Consider the following 20662-nt stretch of genomic DNA (forward strand, 5'->3'; position numbering starts at 1 on the left):
GTTTGGCCCTGGGGGTCCCAGTATGACCCAGTTTGGCACTGGGAGGGTCCCAGTATGACCCAGTTTGGCTCTGGGGGTCCCAGTATGACCCAGTTTGGCTCTGGGAGGGTCCCAGTATGACCCAGTTTGGCTCTGGGGGTCCCAGTATGACCCAGTTTGGCTCTGGGAGGGTCCCAGTATGACCCAGTTTGGCTCTGGGGGTTCCCAGTATGACCCAGTTTGGCACTGGGAGGGTCCCAGTATGACCCAGTTTGGCTCTGGGAGGGTCCCAGTATGACCCAGTTTGGCTCTGGGGGTCCCAGTATGACCCAGTTTGGCTCTGGGAGGGTCCCAGTATGACCCAGTTTGGCCCTGGGGGTCCCAGTATGACCCAGTTTGGCACCGGGAGGGTCCCAGTATGACCCAGTTTGGCTCTGGGGGTCCCAGTATGACCCAGTTTGGCTCTGGGAGGGTCCCAATATGACCCAGTTTGGCCACAGGGGTTCCCAGTACGACCCAGTTTGGCCATGGCGGTTCCCAGTACGACCCAGTTTGGCCCCGAGGGAGTCCCAGTATGACCCATCAGGTCCCAGTTTGGCACCAGAGCGGTGCCGGTGGGTCCTAGTTTGGCCCCAGCAGGTCCCAGTTTGACCCTAGGGGAATCCCAGTGGATCCCAGTATGACCCAGCAGGTCCCAGTTTGGCCCCAGCGGGATTCCAGTGGGTCCCAGCAGATCCCAGTATGACCCAGTGGGTCCCAGTTTGGCCCCAGCAGGTCCCAGTATGACCCAGCAAGCCCCAGTATGGCCCGGGGGGTTCCAGTTTGACCCTAGGGGGATCCCAGTGGGTCCCAGTATGACCCAGCAGGTCCCAGTTTGACCCCAGCAGGTCCCAGTTTGGCCCCCAGCGGGTCCCAGTTTGGCCCGGTGGGTCCCAGTTTGGCCCCAGGGGGATCCCAGTGGGTCCCAGTATGACCCAGCAGGTCCCGGTTTGACCCCAGCGGGTCCCAGTTTGGCCCCAAGGGCGTCCCAGTGGGTCCCAGTATGACCCAGCATGTCCCAGTTCGGCCCCAGCAGGTCCCAGTTTGGCCCCAGGGGGATCCCAGTGGGTCCCAGTATGACCCAGCAGGTCCCGGTTTGACCCCAGCGGGTCCCAGTTTGGCCCCAGGGGGATCCCAGTGGGTCCCAGTATGACCCAGCATGTCCCAGTTCGGCCCCAGCAGGTCCCAATTTGGCCCCAGCGGGTCCCAGTTTGGCCCCAGGGGGATCCCAGTGGGTCCCAGTATGACCCAGCAGGTCCCAGTTTGGCCCAGTGCATCCCAGTTTGGCCCCAGCGGGTCCCAGTTTGGCCCCAGGGGGATCCCAGTGGGTCCCAGCGGATCCCAGTATCACCCAGCAGGCCCCAGTATGGCCGGTGGGGGGTTCCCAGCGGCTCCCAGTTTGGCCCCAGTAGCTCCCAGTTTGGCCCCAGCATCGCCGGCGGCGGCGGCGGCGGCGCGTTGCCGAGCAACGCGTGGCCCCGCCCCTCCGCGCCGTCAATCAGGGGCGCCGTCCAATCAGACGGCGAGAAGGGGGCGGGGGCCGAGCCGGCCGCAGGGGGGCGGGGCTGGCGGGGAGAGGCGGGGCTCCCCGGGGACGCTGGACCAATGGGGAGAGCGGGGAGGCGGGCTTTGGGGTAGCGCCGGCCAATGAGCGTTCGGCAGACCCTGCAAGAGCGGGGCGGGCGACCCCGTGCCGCCCCTCAGAGCCGGGGCGGCGGCGGCGGCGGCGGCTGCGGAGGAGAAGAAGAAGAAGAAGAAGAAGAAAATGGCGGCGGCGGACGGCGACGATTCGCTTTACCCTATCGCCGTCCTCATCGACGAGCTCCGGAACGAGGACGTGCAGGTACCGGTTACCGGATTCCGGCTCCGCTCCCTCTGCCCCGGCCTCGGCCTCCGGGCCCGGCCGCCATCACCCGCCGGCGGCTCCGCTCCTACCCCTAATGGCGGCGCGCAGCTATGAAACGGCGGCTCTGATTGGTTGAGGCCGCCTTCTCCCCCCCCCTTACCCGCTCAGGCGCGGACTAATGGGGAGCGGCGTTACAGAATGAGGGGGGCGCTCCTCCTCGCCCTCTTTCCCGCCGGTGTTTGCGATGAAACGCGCTCTCTGATTGGGTGGCGGGCCCCATTCATTTTTGACAGGGGGCTTCTGATTGGTCCGGGAGGCCTTAAGGGGAATCCTGTGTGTCGTCCTGTCCCCCCCCAATCACCTTGGCGCCCCCTATCGGTGGGGGCAGCGCGGCTTTCCTGATTGGCCCCCGCCCCTCCCACCACCACCACGCGGCGGCCAATGGGAGCGGGAGAGCGGCCCGGCGGCGGCCGCCATTGGGTGGCGCTCGGCGTGGGCGGTGCCGAAGGGCTGGTTGGGGAAGCGTATCACGGCGTAGGGGGGGAGGGGGCGGGGAGAGGCTGCGGAGCCAATGGGGGGGTTTCTCTCTGCCGCGGCGGCGCTGCGGAGCTGTGAGACGAGGCTCTTGATTGGTTGAAGCGGGGCGGGGGGTGTGGCCTTCCCCGGAAGGAGTTTTATTTGCCCCTGGAGGGGCTTTTTAGACCCCATGGCGGCCATTTTGTCCCCAGGGGGCTGAAATACCCCCCCAGGAGGGGCCTTATTTGCCCCTGGGGGGGTATTTACCCCTGGGGGGGGCTTTATTTGCCCTCATGGCGGCCATTTTGTCCCCAGGGGGCTGAAATACCCCCCCAGGAGGGGCTTTATTTGCCCCTGGGGGGGTTATTTGCCCCTGGAGGGGCTTTATTTGGCCTCATGGCGGCCATTTTGTCCCCAGAGGGCTGAGATACCCCCCCAGGAGGGGCTTTATTTGCCTCTGGGGGGGTTATTTGCCCCTGGAGGGGCTTTATTTGGCCTCATGGCGGCCATTTTGTCCCCAGGGGGCTGAAATACCCCCCCAGGAGGGGCTTTATTTGCCCCTAGGGGGGTATTTGCCCCTGGAGGGGGTTTATTTGGACTCATGGCGGCCATTTTGTCCCCAGGGGGCTGAGATACCCCCCCAGGAGGGGCTTTATTTGCCCCTGGGGGGGTTATTTGCCCCTGGAGGGGCTTTATTTGGCCTCATGGCGGCCATTTTGTCCCCAGAGGGCTGAGATACCCCCCCAGGAGGGGCTTTATTTGCCTCTGGGGGGGTTATTTGCCCCTGGAGGGGCTTTATTTGGCCTCATGGCGGCCATTTTGTCCCCAGGGGGCTGAGATACCCCCCCAGGAGGGGCTTTATTTGCCCCTGGGGGGGTTATTTGCCCCTGGAGGGGCTTTATTTGGCCTCATGGCGGCCATTTTGTCCCCAGGGGGCTGAGATACCCCCCCAGGAGGGGCCTTATTTGCCCCTGGGTGGGGTATTTGCCCTTGGAGGGGGTTTATTTGGCCTCAGGGCGGCCATTTTGTCCCCAGGGGGCTGAGATACCTTCCCAGGAGGGGCTTTATTGCCCCTGGGGTGGGTATTTTTCCTTGGGGGGGTGTTATTTGACCCCGTGGTGGCCATTTTGTCCCCAGGGGGCCGAAATCTGCCCCCCAGGATGGGCTTTATTTACCGTGGTGAGAAGTTATCTACCCCAGAGAATGGATTTTTACCCCTGGAGGGGTGCTTGTTTGCCCCAGGGGGGGTAGCTTTCCCCCCCCCCCCCAGGGGTCCCATTTTGCCCCTGGGGGGTGGGGGGCAATTCCTCACCCTTTTTGTCCTCCGTCCCCCTTCTTCCAGCTCCGCCTCAACAGCATCAAGAAGCTGTCGACCATCGCCCTGGCGCTGGGCGTGGAACGCACCCGCAGCGAGCTCCTGCCCTTCCTCACCGGTAAGGGGGGGGGGTCCGGGGGGGGGTGTTCCCCAGGTTTTTGAGGGGTGGTACCAGGTGGGTGGGGCTTGGGGAGGTGATTGATAGCCCTGGGGGGGGGGGCTGACACGCGTCGTCTTTCTCGTTACAGACACCATCTACGATGAGGATGAGGTGCTGCTGGCGTTGGCGGAGCAGCTCGGCACCTTCACCGCCTTGGTCGGGGGACCGGAGTTTGTCCACTGCCTCCTGGTACGGACCACCCACACCCTCCCCGGACCCCTGGGTGTCCCGTCCCCCCCCCACCCAGGGCCACCTGGGGCTCCGTGGTGGGACCTTGGGGTCAGTTGGGTGGACATGGGGTCGGCTGGATTGACGTTGAGGCGGTTGGGTGGACGTTGGGTCCCTTGTAGGGGGACGTTGAGGACCTGAGGGACCTTGGGAGGGCGTCAGGATTTGGGGGGGTCACCTCCTGGAACCCCACCGACTCCCTGAGGGGACCTTGGGGTCTTCAAGGGGGACATTGAAGTGATTTTGGGGGGATGTCGGACTCTTCAGGAGAACGTTGGGTTAGTTGGGTTGGTGTTGGGTTGGTTGGGTGGACATTGGGTTCCTTGTAGGGGGACGTTGGGGACCTGAGGGACCTTGGGAGGGCGTCAGGATTTGGGGGGGTCACCTCCAGGAACCCCCCCCGACTCCCTGAGGGGACCTTGGGGTCCTCAAGGGGGACATTGGGTTGGTTGGGTGAACATCGGGTTGGTTGGGTGGACGTTGAGTTGGTTGGATGAATGTTGGGTTCCTTGTAGGGGGACGTTGGGGACCTGAGGGGCCTTGGGAGGGCGTCAGGATTTGGGGGGGTCACCTCCTGGAACCCCCCCCGACTCCCTGAGGGCACCTTGGGGTCCTCAAGGGGGACATTGGGTTGGTTGGGTGAACATCGGGTTGGTTGGGTGGACGTTGAGTTGGTTGGATGAGTGTTGGGTTCCTTGTAGGGGGACGTTGGGGACCTGAGGGGCCTTGGGAGGGCGTCAGGATTTGGGGGGGTCACCTCCTGGAACCCCCCCGACTCCCTGAGGGCACCTTGGGGTCCTCAAGGGGGACATTGGGTTGGTTGGGTGAACATTGAGTTGGTTGGGTGGACGTTGAGTTGGTTGGATGAATGTTGGGTTCCTTGTAGGGGGGTGTTGGGGACCTGAGGGACCTTGGGAGGGCGTCAGGATTTGGGGGGGTCACCTCCTGGAACCCCCCCCGACTCCCTGAGGGGACCTTGGGGTCTTCAAGGGGGACATTGAAGTGATTTTGGGGGGATGTTGGACTCTTCAGGAGAACGTCGGGTTGGTTGGGTGAACGTCGGGTTGGTTGGGTGGACGTCGGATGGGTTGGGTGGACGTTGGCTCCTTGTAGGGGGACGTTGGGGACCTGAGGGACCTCGGGAGGGTGTCAGGATTTGGGGGCGTCACCTCCTGAAGTCCCCCCCCAACTCCCTGAGAGGATCTTGGGGTCCTCAAGAGGGACGTTGGGTCGGTCGGGTGGACGTTGGGTCGGTCGGGTGGACGTTGGGGACACGAACGACCTTGTCGGGGGGTCTCGCAGTTTAAGGGTGACCCCGTGTCCCCCTGTCGCCCCCCCTTACAGCCCCCCCTGGAAAGCCTGGCCACAGTGGAGGAGACAGTGGTTCGGGACAAGGCGGTGGAGTCCCTGCGGGCCGTGTCCCACGAACACGCCCCACCCGACCTAGAAGGTCACTTCGTCCCCTTGGTGAAGCGCCTGGCGGGGGGCGACTGGTTCACCTCCCGCACCTCCGCTTGTGGCCTCTTCAGCGTCTGTTACCCACGCGTCTCCAGCCCCGTCAAGGCCGAGCTGCGACAGTGAGTGACCTCCGCGGTGGCCTCGAGGTGGCCCCCGTTGTCCCCAAGTCATCCTTGGTGGCCCCCGCGGGAGCTTGGGTGGGACTCGGGTTCGGTTTGGGTTGGCCCCGGGGTCTTCGCGTCGGCTCTTTGGCCTGTCGTTTTGTTCACGGTGCGGTTGCGGTGACCCCGTGGTGGCGTTCCCAAGGTGTCTGCGGTGGCCCCGAGCCATCCTTGGTGGCCCCGAGCCATCCTTGGTGGCCCCGAGCTGGTCCTGGTGGCCACGCGCCGACTACGGTGGCTCTAAATCAGTTCCAGGTTGGCCCTGGGGTCTTCATCTCGGCCTGCGGTGGTGTTCCCAAGGTGTCTCTGTTGTCCCCAAGCCATCCTTGGTGGCCTCGAGCCATCGTTGGTGGCCCCAAGCTGGTCCTGGTGGCCACGCGCCAACTACGGCGGCTCTAAATCAGTTCCAGGTTGGCCCTGGGGTCTTCATCTCAGCCCCTCGGTCTGTCAACTGGGCTCGTGGTTCGGTCGTGGTGACCCTGTGACATGTCGCCGAGGTGTCCCTATTGTCCCCAAGCCATCCCTGGTGGCCCCAAGCAGGTCTTGATGGCCCTAAGCCATCTCTGGTGGCCCTACGGCAACCTTGGTGGCACTTGGTCTGCTTTGGGTTGGCCCTGGGGTCTTCAGGTTGGCTCCTCAGCCTGTTACTGGGCTCATTGGTGGGGTTGTGGTGACCTCACGGCACGTCCCCAAGATGTCCGCGTCGTCCCCGTGCGAACCTCGGTGGCCCCGAGGCATCTTTGAGTGGCCCCAACCCATCCTTGACGTTCCTCAACACATTCTACGTCAGCTGGGGGTCTCCACGTTGGCCCCGTGACCCAATTTTGGCCTCGTGGCCTGGTCCGGCAGACCCCACAGCACGTCCCCAGTGTCCCCAACCCATCCCTGGTGTCCCCGAGCCCACCTTGGTGGCCCCAACCCGTCCTTGGTGGCCCTCAAGCCGCTGTAGGTCAGTCCAGGGTGCCCAGGTTGACCACATGGCCCGTTTTTTGGCTCATGGTATGGTCAAGGAGACCCCGTAGCCCGTCCCCAAGGACTCCACGTTGTCCCCAAGGACTCCACGTTGTCCCCGAGGCATCCTTGGTGTCCCCAACCCATCCCTGGTGTCCCCGAGCCAACCTTGGTGGCCCCAACCCGTCCTTGGTGGCCCTCAAGCCGCTGTAGGTCAGCCCAGGGCGCCCAAGTTGGCCCCGTGGCCCCTTTTTCGGCTTCGCAGCGTGGTCCAGCAGACCCCGTAGCGCATCCCCAGGTGCATCAGGATGTCCCCAAGGGTCTCGGGATGTCCCCAAGGGTCTCGGGATGTCCCCAAAGATCATCCCCACATCCCCAGATATTTCCGGAACCTCTGTTCGGACGACACCCCCATGGTCCGTCGTGCCGCCGCCTCCAAACTGGGAGAATTTGCCAAAGTTTTGGAACTCGAGCACGTCAAGAGCGAGATCATCCCCATGTTCTCCAACCTGGCGTCCGACGAGCAGGTATTAAACGAGGGAACCCGGATGTCGGGATCCCTGAACATCTGGGTTCCCCCTTTTCCGGACGCGTGGGTTTCCCTTTGTTTTTGTTTTTGTTTTTTTTTTCCCGGTAGGATTCGGTTCGGCTTTTGGCGGTGGAAGCGTGCGTCAGCATCGCCCAGTTGCTGCCGCAGGAGGAGCTGGAGGGGCTGGTGATGCCGACGCTGCGGCAGGCGGCCGAGGACAAATCCTGGCGCGTCCGGTACATGGTGGCCGATAAGTTTACCGAGGTGGGGACGCTTTTGGGGGGGGTTCGGGGACGAGTTTGGGGGGGTTTGGGGATGTTCCCGGGGACGTTTTGGGGGACGCGCTTTGGCGGCAGTTGGGGACGTCTGGGGACGCGTTTGGGGATGTGTTGGAGGAATATTTTGGGGGACACACTTTGGGGACACATTTGGGGGTGTTTGGGGACACATTTGGGGGTGTTTGGGGGACACACTTTGGGGACACATTTGGGGGTGTTTGGGGACATTTAGGGACACGTTTGGGGACATTTAGGGACACGTTTGGGGGTGTTTGGGGATGTTTTGGAGAGATTTTGGGGGACACACTTTGGGGACACATTTAGGGACACGTTTGGGGACATTTAGGGACACGTTTGGGGACGTTTAGGGACACGTTTGGGGGTGTTTGGGGATGTTTTGGAGAGATTTTGGGGGACACACTTTGGGGACACATTTAGGGACACGTTTGGGGACATTTAGGGACACGTTTGGGGCTGTTTGGGGATGTTTTGGAGAGATTTTGGGGGACACACTTTGGGGACACATTTGGGGATGTTTGGGGACATTTAGGGACACGTTTGGGGGTGTTTGGGGATGTTTTGGAGGGATATTTTGGGGGACACATTTGGGGGTGTTTGGGGACACATTTGGGGGTGTTTGGGGATGTTTTGGAGAGATTTTGGGGGACACACTTAGGGGCGTTTGGGGATGTTTTGGAGGGATGTTTTTGGGGACACTTTGGGGACACGTTTGGGGACATTTAGGGACACGTTTGGGGGTGTTTGGGGATGTTTTGGAGAGATTTGGGGGGACACACTTGGGGGACACTTTAAGGACACATTTAGGGGCGTTTGGGGATGTTTTGGAGGGATATTTTAGGGGACACATTTGGGGGTGTTTGGGGACACATTTGGGGGTGTTTGGGGATGTTTTGGAGAGATTTTGGGGGACACACTTAGGGGCGTTTGGGGATGTTTTGGAGGGATGTTTTTGGGGACACTTTGGGGACACGTTTGGGGACATTTAGGGACACGTTTGGGGGTGTTTGGGGATGTTTTGGAGAGATTTGGGGGGACACACTTGGGGGACACTTTAAGGACACATTTAGGGGCGTTTGGGGATGTTTTGGAGGGATATTTTAGGGGACACACTTTGGGGACACATTTGGGGGTGTTTGGGGACACATTTGGAGGACGTTTTGGAGGGATATTTTGGGGGACACACTTTGGGGGTGGTTTGCAACATTGGGGGGCCCCCCCCAGGGATGTTTTGGGACAGATTTGGGGGTGTTTGGGGACACGTGAGGACACTTTTGGGGAGGGGGATGATTTGGGATGCCCTTGGGGACAGTTGGGGACTTTTTTTGACCTCTGACCCCCCCCCCGCCGTCTTCCAGCTACAACGAGCCGTGGGCCCCGAAATCACCAAGACCGACCTGGTGGGGGCCTTCCAGAGCCTCATGAAGGACTGTGAGGCCGAGGTGCGGGCGGCCGCCTCCCACAAGGTCAAAGGTCAGCTGGGGCCACACCCTCACCCCACCCACCCCTCCCGAATGCTTGGGTGTCCCCCCCTGCCCGCTCGCCGGGTGGTCCCCAGGTCCCCGTGTCCTCAGAGACGGGTCCTGGGTCGCTGGCTCACCAGAGATGGGCAAGAAGGAGGGTTCCTGGAGACCTTCGTGTCCCCACGGATGGTCCCCGTGTCCCCAAAGATGGTCCCCACATCCTCAAGGTCCATTCGTAGGTCCCCAAAGATGGTCCCCAGGTCCCCAAGGATGGTCTCTGTGTCCCCAAGGTCCGTCCCTAGGTCCCCATGTCCCCAAGGATGGTCCCCGTGTCCCCAAGGATGGTCCCCAGGGCCTCGAGGTCCATTCCTAGGTCCCCATGGATGGTCTCTGTGTCCCCAAGGTCCATCCCTAGGTCCCCGTGTCCCCACGGATGGTCCCCGTGTCCCCAAGGATGGTCCCCAGGTCGTCAAGGTCCATCCCTAGGTCCCCGTGTCCCCAAGGATGGGCCCCACATCCTCAAGGTCCATTTGTAGGTCCCCAGGTCCCCAAAGGTGGTCCTCATGGATGGTCTCTGTGTCCCCAAGGTCCATCCCTAGGTCCCCGTGTCCCCAAGGATGGGCCCCAGGTCCCCAAAGATGGTCCCCAGGTCCTCAAGGTTCATTCCTAGGTCCCCGTGTCCCCAAGGTCCGTCCCTAGTTCCCTGTGTCCCCAAGGAGGGTCCCAAGATCCATTCCTAGGTCTCCATGTCCCCATCACCCCAAGGATGGTCCTTGCGTCCCCAAGAACCATCTCCAGGTCCCCAAGGATGGTCTCTGTGTCCCCGAGGTCCATCCCTAGGTCCCCACGTCCACAAGGATGGTCCCAGTGTTCCTAGGGATGGTCCCCACATCCTCAAGGTCTATTCCTAGGTCCCTATGTCTCCAAGGATGGTCATCGTGTCCCCAAGGTCCATCCCTTGGTCCCCATCACCCCAAGGATTGTCCTTGCGTCCCCAAGAACCATCCCCAGGTCCCCAAGGATGGTCCCCAGGTCCCCAAGGTCCATCCCTAGGTCCCTGCGTCCCCAAGGATGGTCCCTGGAGACCCCCATGTCCCCAAGGGTGGTCCTCAAGATCCATCCCTAGGTCCCTCTGTCCCCAAAGATGGTTCCCAGTCCCCAAAGTCCATTCCTACGTCCCTGTGTCCCCAAGGACCATCCCCAGGTCCCCAAGGATGACCCTTGTGTCTCCAGGGATGGCCCCCACGTCCCCAAGGATGGTTCTGGGGGTCCCTCGTGTCCCCAGGGACGGTCCTTGGAGTCCTCAGGTCCCCAAGGGTGGTCCCCAGGTCCTCAAGGACGATCCCTGGAGTCCCCCATGTCCCCGAGGCCACTCCCGGTGTCCCCACATCCCCAACCGATGCCACCCTCTGTGTGTCCCCCCCCACCAGAGTTCTGCGAGAACCTGTCCCCAGACTGCCGGGAGGCCGTCATCATGGGCCAGATCCTGCCCTGCATCAAGGTAAGGGACGTTTGGGGGGACACCATGGGGTTTGGGGGGACACCATGGGGTTTGGGGGGACACCACGGGGTTGGGGAGACACCACAGGGACACCCTGGGGCGGAGGGGGGGACGTCGTGGGGGGCACGGTGACGGTGACATCGTGGGTTAGGTCTTGCTTTGCCTCAAGGTGGGGACTCCTTGGGGTGGGGGGACATCACGGGGACACCCCTGAGGGACCTTCTGGGGTGAGGGGACATCACGGGGACACCCCTGGGGGTCTTTTGGGGTGGGGGGACATAAGGGGGACACCGTTGGGGATCTTTTGGGGTGGTGGGACATCACGGGGACACCCCTGAGGGATCTTTTGGGGTGGGGGGACATCACGGGGACACCCCTGAGGGACCTTCTGGGGTGGGGGGACATAAGGGGGGGACACCGTTGGGGATCTTTTGGGGTGGTGGGACATCACGGGGACACCCCTGAGGGATCTTTTGGGGTGGGGGGACGTCACGGGGACACCCCTGAGGGACCTTCTGGGGTGGGGGGACGTCATGGGGACACCCCTGGGGACCTTCTGGGGTGGTGGGACATCACGAGGACACCTCAGGATCACCTCAGAGCACCCCCCCCCAACCCCAGGGGACCCCCACGGGTGTCCCACCCCACGGTGTCCCCACGGTGTCCCCAGGAGCTGGTGTCGGACGCCAATCAACACGTGAAATCGGCGCTGGCGTCCGTCATCATGGGCCTGTCCCCCATCCTCGGAAAGGACAACACGGTGGAGCATCTGCTGCCCCTCTTCCTCGCGCAGCTCAAGGACGAGGTGGGGACGCTTTTGGGGGGGGGATATTATTTGGGGACCCATTTTTGGGTTGAGGATGTTTTGGGGACCGCGGTGACACGCCTCGCCCTGGTCGAGGGGCTCAGGGATGGTGCCACCACGATGGGGACACCTTGGAGGTAGCCCCACCGCGGTGATGGGGGGGGGACAGTTGGGGACGTTTGGGGACACGTGGGGAACTGCCACCACCCCCCCGTAGGTGCCACCACCCCATAGATGCCACCACCCCATAGATGCCACCGCGCCGTAGGTGCCACCACCCCATAGATTCCTTCCCAGTACCTCGCCGACGCCCCCAGATGCCACCCCAAAGTGTCACCCCCCACCCCCCAAAATGTCACCCACCCCCCAAAATGTCACCTACCCCCTTTGTCCCCACAGTGTCCCGAAGTCCGTCTCAACATCATCTCCAACCTGGATTGCGTTAACGAGGTGATCGGGATCCGGCAGCTTTCCCAGTCCCTCCTGCCCGCCATCGTCGAACTGGCCGAGGACGCCAAGTGGCGCGTCCGTCTGGCCATCATCGAGTACATGCCCCTGCTGGCCGGCCAGCTGGTGAGCACTGGGAGGCACTGGGAAGCACTGGGAGGGACTGGGAAGCACTGGGAGGGCGTTATGGCCTTCTGGGGGCGGGGCTGGGAGGGACTGGGAAGCACTGGGAGGGAGTTACAGCCTGCTATGGGGGCACTGGGAGGGACTGGGAAGCACTGGGAGGGGGTTACGGCCTTTGGTGGGGGCACTGGGAGAGACTGGGAAGCACTGGGAGGGGGTTATGGCCTGCTATGGCGGCACTGGGAGAGACTGGGAAGCACTGGGAGGGAGTTACGGCCTGCTATGGGGGCACTGGGAGGGACTGGGAAGCACTGGGAGGGGGTTACGGCCTTTGGTGGGGGCACTGGGAGAGACTGGGAAGCACTGGGAGGGGGTTATGGCCTGCTATGGGGGCACTGGGAGAGACTGGGAAGCACTGGGAGGAAGTTATGGCCTTCTATGGGGGCACTGGGAGAGACTGGGAAGGACTGGGAGGGAGTTACGGCCTGCTATGGGGGCACTGGGAGAGACTGGGAAGCACTGGGAGGGCGTTATGGCCTGCTGGGGGGGCACTGGGAGAGACTGGGAAGCACTGGGAGGGAGTTACGGCCTGCTATGGAGGGACTGGGAAGCACTGGGAGGGGGTTATGGCCTGCTATGAGGGCACTGGGAGAGACTGGGAAGCACTGGGAGGGAGTTATGGCCTTCTATGGGGGCACTGGGAGAGACTGGGAAGCACTGGGAGGGAGTTACGGCCTGCTATGGGGGCACTGGGAGAGACTGGGAAGCACTGGGAGGGAGTTACGGCCTGCTATGGGGGCACTGGGAGAGACTGGGAAGCACTGGGAGGGCGTTATGGCCTGCTATGGGGGCACTGGGAGAGACTGGGAAGCACTGGGAGAGAGTTACAGCCTGCTATGGAGGCACTGGGAGGGACTGGGAAGCACTGGGAGGGAGTTATGGCCTTCTATGGGGGCACTGGGAGGGACTGGGAAGCACTGGGAGGGAGTTATGGCCTGCTATGGGGTCACTGGGAAGGACTGGGAAGCACTGGGAGGGGGTTACGGCCTGCTATGGGGGCACTGGGAGAGACTGGGAAGCACTGGGAGGGGGTTATGGGCTTCGATGGAGCCACCAGGAGAGACTGGGAAGCACTGGGAGGGCGTTATGGCCTGCTATGGGGGTACTGGGAGAGACTGGGAAGCACTGGGAGGGGGTTATGGCCTGCTATGGGGGCACTGGGAGGGACTGGGAAGCACTGGGAGGGCATTATGGCCTTCTGGGGGGGCACTGGGAGGGACTGGGAGGATGGTGTAGCCTTCTGTGGGGGCACTGGGAGGGACTGGGAGAGGACTGGGCCATACTGGTTCCTCTTGCGAGGGTACCGGTCCGTATTAGGAGGGTCCTGGCTCATACTGGGAGGTTACTGGTTCATACTGGTTTATACTGGTGTTCCCTCTCCCAGGGCGTGGAGTTCTTTGACGAGAAGCTGAACTCGCTCTGCATGGCCTGGCTGGTCGACCACGGTGAGCCGGGCACTGGGGGTTACTGGGAGTTACTGGGAGGCCTGCTGGGGTTACTGGGAGGCCCTAGAGGGGTTGCTGGGGGTTACTGGGAGCCCTTGGGGGGCCTTACTGGGAGGCAGAGGGGGTTACTGGGAGCCCTTGGGGGGCCTTACTGGGAGGCAGAGGGGGTTACTGGGATCCTGGGGGGCCTTACTGGGAGCCAGAGGGGGTTACTGGGACCTTGGTGGGCCTTACTGGGAGCCAGAGGGGGTTACTGGGAGCCCTTGGGGGGCCTTACTGGGAGCCAGAGGGGGTTACTGGGAGCCCTTGGGGGGCCTTACTGGGAGCCAGAGGGGGTTACTGGGAGCCCTTGGGGGGCCTTACTGGGAGCCAGAAGGGGTTACTGGGATCTTGGGGGTTACTGGGAGCCAGAGGGGGTTACTGGGAGCCCTTGGGGGGCCTTACTGGGAGCCAGAGGGGGTTACTGGGATCGAGGGGGTTACTGGGAGCCAGACGGGGTTACTGGGAGCCGTTGGGGGGCCTTACTGGGAGCCCTTGGGAGGCCTTACTGGGAGCCAGAGGGGGTTACTGGGATCTTGGGGGTTACTGGGAGCCAGAGGGGGTTACTGGGAGCCCTTGGGGGGCCTTACTGGGAGCCAGAGGGGGTTACTGGGATCTTGGGGGTTACTGGGAGCCAGAGGGGGTTACTGGGAGCCGTTGGGGGGCCTTACTGGGAGCCAGAGGGGGTTACTGGGACCTTGGGGGTGTTCCCAGCATCGTACTGGGATCTGGTGAGTTTGAGACGGGACATTCCTGGGAGTTATCGGTCCCTCCGAGCTCCGTATTTCCATCCCCTATTTCCGGCCCTAACTGGTGTAACTGGTTTCCTCCCAGTTTACGCCATCCGCGAGGCGGCCACCAGTAACCTCCGCAAACTGGTGGAGCGGTTCGGGCAGGATTGGGCCCAGGGCACCATCGTCCCCAAGGTGCTGGCCATGGCGGCCGACCCCAACTACCTACACCGCATGACCACGCTCTTCTGCATCAACGTGAGGGCCCCCCCCAAAAAAAAAAATAAATTTGGGTGCCCCCCCCCCAGACACCTGGGTGCCCCCCCACCCCTTGGGTGCCCCCCCCAAATCCCCTCCGTATACCACCTTTCCCCCACCCCTGGGTGCCCCAAAACCCCCTGATTTCCCCCCAAAACCCACTGGGTGCCTCCCCCCTTGACAATTGGGTGCCCCCCCCAACACCTGGGTGCCCCCCCAACCCCTGGGTGCCCCCCCAACCTCCTAACCCCCCCAAAACCCCTTGGGTGCCCCCCCAAAACCCCCAAATCCCCTCCCTATACTGTATTCCCCAGTTGCCTGGGTGCCCCAAAACCCCCTGATTTCCCCCCAAAACCCACTGGGTGCCCCCCCCCTTGACAACTGGGTGCCCCCCCAACACCTGGGTGCCACCCCAGACCCCTGGGTGCCCCCCCCCAACCTCCTAACCCCCCCAAAACCCCTTGGGTGCCCCCCCAAATCCCCTCCCTATACTGTATTCCCCAGTTGCCTGGGTGCCCCAAAACCCCCTGATTTCCCCCCAAAACCCCCCGGGTGCCCCCCCCCTTGACAATTGGGTGCCCCCCCCCAACACTTGGGTGCCCCCCCAACCCCTGGGTGCCCCCCCAACCTCCTAACCCCCCCAAAACCCCTTGGGTGCCCCCCCAAATCCCCTCCCTATACTGTATTCCCCAGTTGCCTGGGTGCCCCCCCAAAACCCCCTGGGTGCCCCCCAAACCCCTGGGTGCTCCCCTAAACCCCCTGGGTGCCCGCTAAACCCCCTGGGTGACCCCCCCAAAATCCTGGGTGCCCCCTTTGAACCCCTGGGTCCCCCCTAAACCCCCTGGGTGCCCTCCCCAAAACCCCTGGGTGCCCCCTAAACCCCCTGCGTGCCCCCCCCCAAAACCCCTGGGTGCCCCCCAAAACCCCCTGGGTCCCTCCCCCTGAACCCCTGGGTCACCCCTGAAATCCTGGGTGCCCCCTAAACCCCCTGGGTGCCCCCCAAAACCCGTGGGTGCCCCCCCGAAATCCTGGGTACCCCCTAAACCCCCTTAGTGCCCCCCCCCCAAAACCCCTGGGTGCCCCCCAAAACCCCTGGGTGCACCCCCAAACCCCCGTGGGTCCCCCCCTTTGAACCCCTGGGTCCCCTCGAAACCCCCTGGGTGCCCCCCCTGACCCCCTGGGTGCCCCCTAAACCCCCTGGGTGCCCCCCAAAACCCGTGGGTGCCCCCCAAACACCCCCCCGGCGGCGTTTTTGGGGCAGGTGCTGTCGGAGGTGTGCGGGCAGGAGATCACGACGAAGCAGATGCTGCCGACGGTGCTGCGCATGGCGGCCGACGCCGTCGCCAACGTCCGCTTCAACGTCGCCAAGTCCCTGCAGCGCATCGGGCCCATCCTCGACAGCGGGTAGGCCGCGCCCCGCCGCGCCCCGCCACGCCCCGTGTACCTAGAGCGCACCCGCCGCGAGCCGCCCTTACGGTGCCTGCGGCGTGCGCGGCGCGGGTATCGCCACCGGTGCGGGCGTCGTGCGCAGCACACCCGGTATACCCAGTGGAAGTGCAACCAGTACGGCCGGGGGACACGGTGCAGGCATCGTGTGCGCTGTACGCAGTACGGCCAGTATACCCAGTACAGCCAGGGGACACAGTGCAGGCATTGTGCGCAGTACACCCAGTGTACCCAGTGCACCCAGTACAGCCGGGGGACACGGTGCAGGCATTGTGCACAGTATACCCAGTATGGCCAGTATACCCAGTGCACCTAGTACAGCCAGGGGACACGGTGCAGGCGTTGTGCACAGTATACCCAGTACAGCCAGTATACCCAGTACGGCCAGGGGACACGGTGCAGGCATTGTGCGCAGTGCACCCAGCGCGCCCAGTACAACTGCAACACACAGTGCAGGCACTGTGTGCAGTGCACCCAGTACGCCCAGTGCATCCAGTACAGCTGGGACACACAGTGTGGGCATCATGCGCAGGACACCCAGTATACCCAGTACAGCCAGGACACGCAGTGCAGGCATTGTGCAGCACACCCAGTACACCCAGTGCACCCAGTACAGCCAGGGGCCACAGTGCAGGCATTGTGTGCAGTACACCCAGTGCACCCAGTACAGCAGCAACACACACTGCAGGCATCATGCACAGGACACCCAGTACAGCCAGTATACCCAGTACAGCCAGGACACACAGTGCAGGCATTGTGTGCAGCACGCCCAGTGTACCCAGTACAGCCAGGACACACGGTACAGCCAGTATACCCAGTGCAGCCAGGACATGCAGTGCAGGCATTGTGCACAGCACATCCAGTGTACCCAGTGCACCCAGTACAGCCAGGACATGGAGTACTGGCATCATGCCCAGTACAGCCAGGACACCCAGTGCAGGCATCGTGTGCAGCGCACCCAGTGCACCCAGTACAACCAGTACAGCCAGGGGACATGGTGCAGGCATTGTGTGCAGCACACCCAGTGCACCCAGTACAGCCAGGGGACACGGTGCTGGCACCATGTGCAGCACACCCAGTACACCCAGTATGTCCAGTACAGCCAGGGGACACGGTGCAGGCATTGTGTGCAGCACACCCAGTGCACCCAGTACAGCCAGGGGACACGGTGCTGGCACCATGTGCAGCACACCCAGTACACCCAGTATACCCAGTACAGCTGGGACCCACAGTGCAGGCATCGTGTGCAGTGCCCCCAGTACAGCCAGAACACCCAGTACAGCCAGTACAGCTGCAACACACAGTGCAGGCATTGTGCGCAGCACGCCCAGTGTACCCAGTACAGCCAGGACACACGGTGCAGGCATCATGTGGAGGACACCCAGTACAGCCAGTATACCCAGTACAGCCAGGACATGCAGTGCAGGTATTGTGCACAGCACACCCAGTACAGCCGGGGGACACGGTGCAGGCATTGCGCACAGCACACCCAGTACAGCCAGGACATGGAGTACTGGCATCATGCCCAGTGCACCCAGTACAGCCAGGACACCCAGTGCAGGCATTGCGCCCAGTATACCCAGTACAGCTGGGACCCACAGTGCAGGCATCGTGTGCAGCGCACCCAGTACACCCAGTACAGCCAGGACCCGCAGCGCAGGGCATCGCGCCCAGTACAACTGTTACACCCAGCGCACGCAGGACACCCAGCACCACCACTACACCCAGTACAACCATTACACCCAGTGTACCCAGCGCACCCCCGTACAGCCAGCACTCCCAGCCTCCCCAGTACAACCAGTACGCCCAGCACCCCCCGGGCGCGACCGTTGCGCCCAGCGCTCCCAGTATGCCCAGCGCTCCCAGTACACCCAGCGCAAGCGTGCCCGCCCCCGTTCCTTGCCCCGCTAAGCCCCGTGTCCCCCCGTGTCCGTGTCCCCCCGTGTCCGTGTGTTCCCCCCCCCGTGTCCGTGTGTCCGTCCCGTGTCCGTGTGTCCGTCCCCCCCCCCAGGACGCTGCAGAACGAGGTGAAGCCGGTGCTGGAGAAGTTGACGCAGGACCAGGACGTCGACGTCAAGTATTTCGCGCAGGAGGCGCTCACCGGTCAGGGGGGGCACTGGGGATACTGGGAGGGGGGATGGGGGACACTGGAAGGGTGGTGGGGGACACTGGGGGGAGATGGGGGATACTGGGGGGGACACTGGGGACAGTGGGAGGATGGCAGGGACACTGGGGGGAGATGGGGGATACTGGGGGGACACTGGGAGGGACACTGGGGACACTGGGAGAGGGAGATGGGGGACACTGGGGGGACACTGGGGACACTGGGGGGGAGATTAGAGATACTGGGAGGGCGATGGGGGATACTGGGGGGACACTGGGAGGGACACTGGGGGGAGATGGGGGACACTGGGGGGACACTGGGAGGGTGGCAGGGACACTGGGGGGAGATGGGGGATACTGGGGGGACACTGGGGGGGAGATTAGAGATACTGGGGGGACACTGGGGACACTGGGGGGGTGAGGGGGGACACTGGGGGGGGTACTGGGGATACTGGGAGGGGAGATTGGGGATACTGGGGGGGTGACTGGGGGATATGGGGGATACTGGGAGGACACTGGGGACACTGGGGGGACACTGGGGCAGACTGGGGACACTGGGAGGACCCGTGGGGCCTTGGGGGGGCGCTTTGGGGCCGGGGGGGGGCCGGGGGATCCCCCGGTGACGGTGACACTGACGTGTCCCCCCCCCGTCCCCCCCCCCCCAGTGCTGGCGCTGGCCTGACCCCCCGTCCCTCGTCCCCGCATGCGACCGACGGCGCCGTCTCCCCTCCCCCCCCCCCGCGGTGTCACCCCCCCGCCCCACCCCCACCCCGGGGGGTGTCACCCCCCTCCCCCCCGTTAATTAATTAATTATAATGAGTTTCGCCGGTAATAAACCGCTCGGGTGGCCTCGGCTTTATTTGGGGGGGGGGGGGGGGGGGAACGGGACGACACGACACCCCCTACCCCCCCCCCCAGGCAGGTCTGGGGTCCCCTATGGGGGGCTATAGGGGACCAGGGGGTCTATAGGGGTCCTCTGGGGGGGCTAGAGGGGTTGGGGGGGGGTCCATAGGGGTCTGGGGGGATCTATAGGGGTCTGGGGGGCTTATAGGGGTCCTCTGGGGGGGGCTATAGGGGTTGTGGGGGGGGGTCTATAGGGCTCTGGGGGGGCTATTGGGGTTGTGGGGGGGGTGTATAGGGCTCTGGGGGGGTTATGGGGGTCCTCTGGGGGGGCTATAGGGGTTGTGGGGGGGTCTATAGGGGTCTGTAGGGGTCTGGGGGGTTATGGGGGTCCTGGGTAGGTTATAGGGGTTGGGGGGTGGCTATGGGGGGTCTATAGGGGGTTTGGGGAGGGTTAGGGGGGTCTTAGGGGGGTTATGGGGGTCTTGGGGGGCCATAGGGGTTGGGGGGGGGGGGTTTATAGGGGTGTCTATAGGGGGTTTGGGGGGGGGGTTTATGGGGGTCCTGGGGGGGCTATAGGGATTGCAGGGCGGGTTATAGGGGTCTGGGGGGGGTCTATAGGGATTTGGGGGGGGTTATAGCGGTCCTTGGGGGGTCTGTAGGGGTCGTGGGTTTTTTTGGGAGGAGCTGGGGGGGTCTATAGGGGGGGCTGGGAGGGGGTTATGGGTGTCCTGGGGGGGCTATAGGGGTTGGGGGGGTCTATAGGGGGGCTGGGAGGGTTTTCTGGGTGTCCAGGGAGGCCTATAGGGGTCCTGAGGTGGTCTATAGGGGTCCTGGGGGAGTTATGGGGCTTAAGGGGGGGTCTATAGGGGACCTGGGGGGCTCTATAGGGGACCTGGGGGGCTCTATAGGTGGTTTGGGGGGGGTCTATAGGGGTGCTGGGGGGGGTTGTGGGGGCTATAGGGGATCTGGGGGGGCTATAGGGGCTCCGGGGGGAGTTATGGGGGTCCTGGGGGGGTCTATAGGGGTGCTGGGGGGGGCCTATAGGGGTGCTGGGGGGGCCTATAGGTGCTTCCGGGGGCGGGGACTTTTTTCCTTCCCGCCCCCTCCAAGATGGCGTCGCCCTCTCCCCCGCCCCCCCCCCCGTTCGGCTGCTGCGATTGGCCGGCCCCTACCTGGGATCCCGCTCTCCGATTGGCCGCAGCTGTGGTCACGTGCTCCACCACCGCCCCTTTACAGCCCCGCGCATGCGCAATGCGGGGGAGGAGGAGACCGGAGACGCGCCCTGCGCATGCGCCGCCTTCCCAACCAATCCCAGCAAGCGGCGGGAAAATAAAAGCGCGCGTTGCCGTAGCAACCGCTCCCTCCCTTCACGTCTCCCTCCGCCCCGCGCATGCGCAGATCCCCCTTGTAACCCTCCGCCGTACCTATAGGCCCCTCCTCGCCCCTTATACACACCCCCCCGCCCCCTATAGCCCCTCCCCCGGCCCCTATAGCCCCTCCCCCCGGCCCTTATAGCCCCTCTCCCGCCTCATAAACCCCCCCCCCCCCGGCCGCTTCTCAGAGCCGCCCCGCCCCGCCGGGCCTACTTTTACCTCAGGGAAAGCAAAATGGCGGCGGCTCCTCGGCGGCGGCCCCTATAGCTCCTGCCGGCCCCTATAGGCCCCTATAGGGTCCTCGGGATCCTTTTTAACTCTCCCCCCCCGGAGGATTTTTGGGGGTTTTTTTGGTTTTGTTTTTTTTTTTTTTCCTCGATGTCGGACTCGGGGCAGAGCCCGGCCCCCGGCGGGCGGCGGCGGTGGCCGAGGGAGAAGGAGGCGGAAGGGGGCGGAGACAGGAGGGTGGGCGGGGCTTCGGGAGGGGGCGGGGCTTCGGGTGGGGTGGAGATTCGGGGTGGGGGTGGAGCTGGGGGCGGGGTTAAGG

The 20662-nt window shown here is 63.7% G+C and overlaps 2 protein-coding genes and 1 long non-coding RNA gene across 3 annotated transcripts in view; all 3 read left to right on the top strand.

The window, feature by feature from the left end:
• The first annotated feature begins 1695 nt into the window (after positions 1 to 1695).
• PPP2R1A (protein phosphatase 2 scaffold subunit Aalpha) lies at positions 1696 to 18654 on the top strand. Its single transcript, XM_049793291.1, has 15 exons — positions 1696 to 1861; positions 3723 to 3813; positions 3944 to 4044; positions 5428 to 5660; positions 7033 to 7180; positions 7291 to 7446; positions 8837 to 8951; positions 10372 to 10442; positions 11113 to 11247; positions 11647 to 11820; positions 13262 to 13322; positions 14196 to 14350; positions 15612 to 15754; positions 17808 to 17899; positions 18565 to 18654. Exons 1-15 carry the CDS (start codon positions 1784 to 1786, stop codon positions 18579 to 18581), a joined length of 1770 nt encoding a protein of 589 aa, XP_049649248.1. The 5' UTR covers positions 1696 to 1783; the 3' UTR covers positions 18582 to 18654.
• LOC126035155 (uncharacterized) lies at positions 9030 to 9872 on the top strand. The gene is made up of 3 exons (XR_007504849.1): positions 9030 to 9251; positions 9315 to 9364; positions 9407 to 9872. It is a non-coding gene; the product is annotated as an uncharacterized LOC126035155 (long non-coding RNA).
• Positions 18655 to 19123: 469 nt separating the features above from the next.
• LOC126035132 (uncharacterized) overlaps positions 19124 to 20662 on the top strand; it is a 5952-nt gene continuing 4413 nt past the window's right edge. The window contains exons 1-2 of the mRNA XM_049793222.1: positions 19124 to 19136; positions 19853 to 20089. Coding sequence (XP_049649179.1) covers positions 19124 to 19136; positions 19853 to 20089 — 250 coding nt within the window. The remainder of the gene's footprint in view (positions 19137 to 19852; positions 20090 to 20662) is intronic.

Source organism: Accipiter gentilis, chromosome 37 (assembly GCF_929443795.1).
Source record: "Accipiter gentilis chromosome 37, bAccGen1.1, whole genome shotgun sequence".
Lineage (NCBI taxonomy): Eukaryota > Metazoa > Chordata > Aves > Accipitriformes > Accipitridae > Astur > Astur gentilis.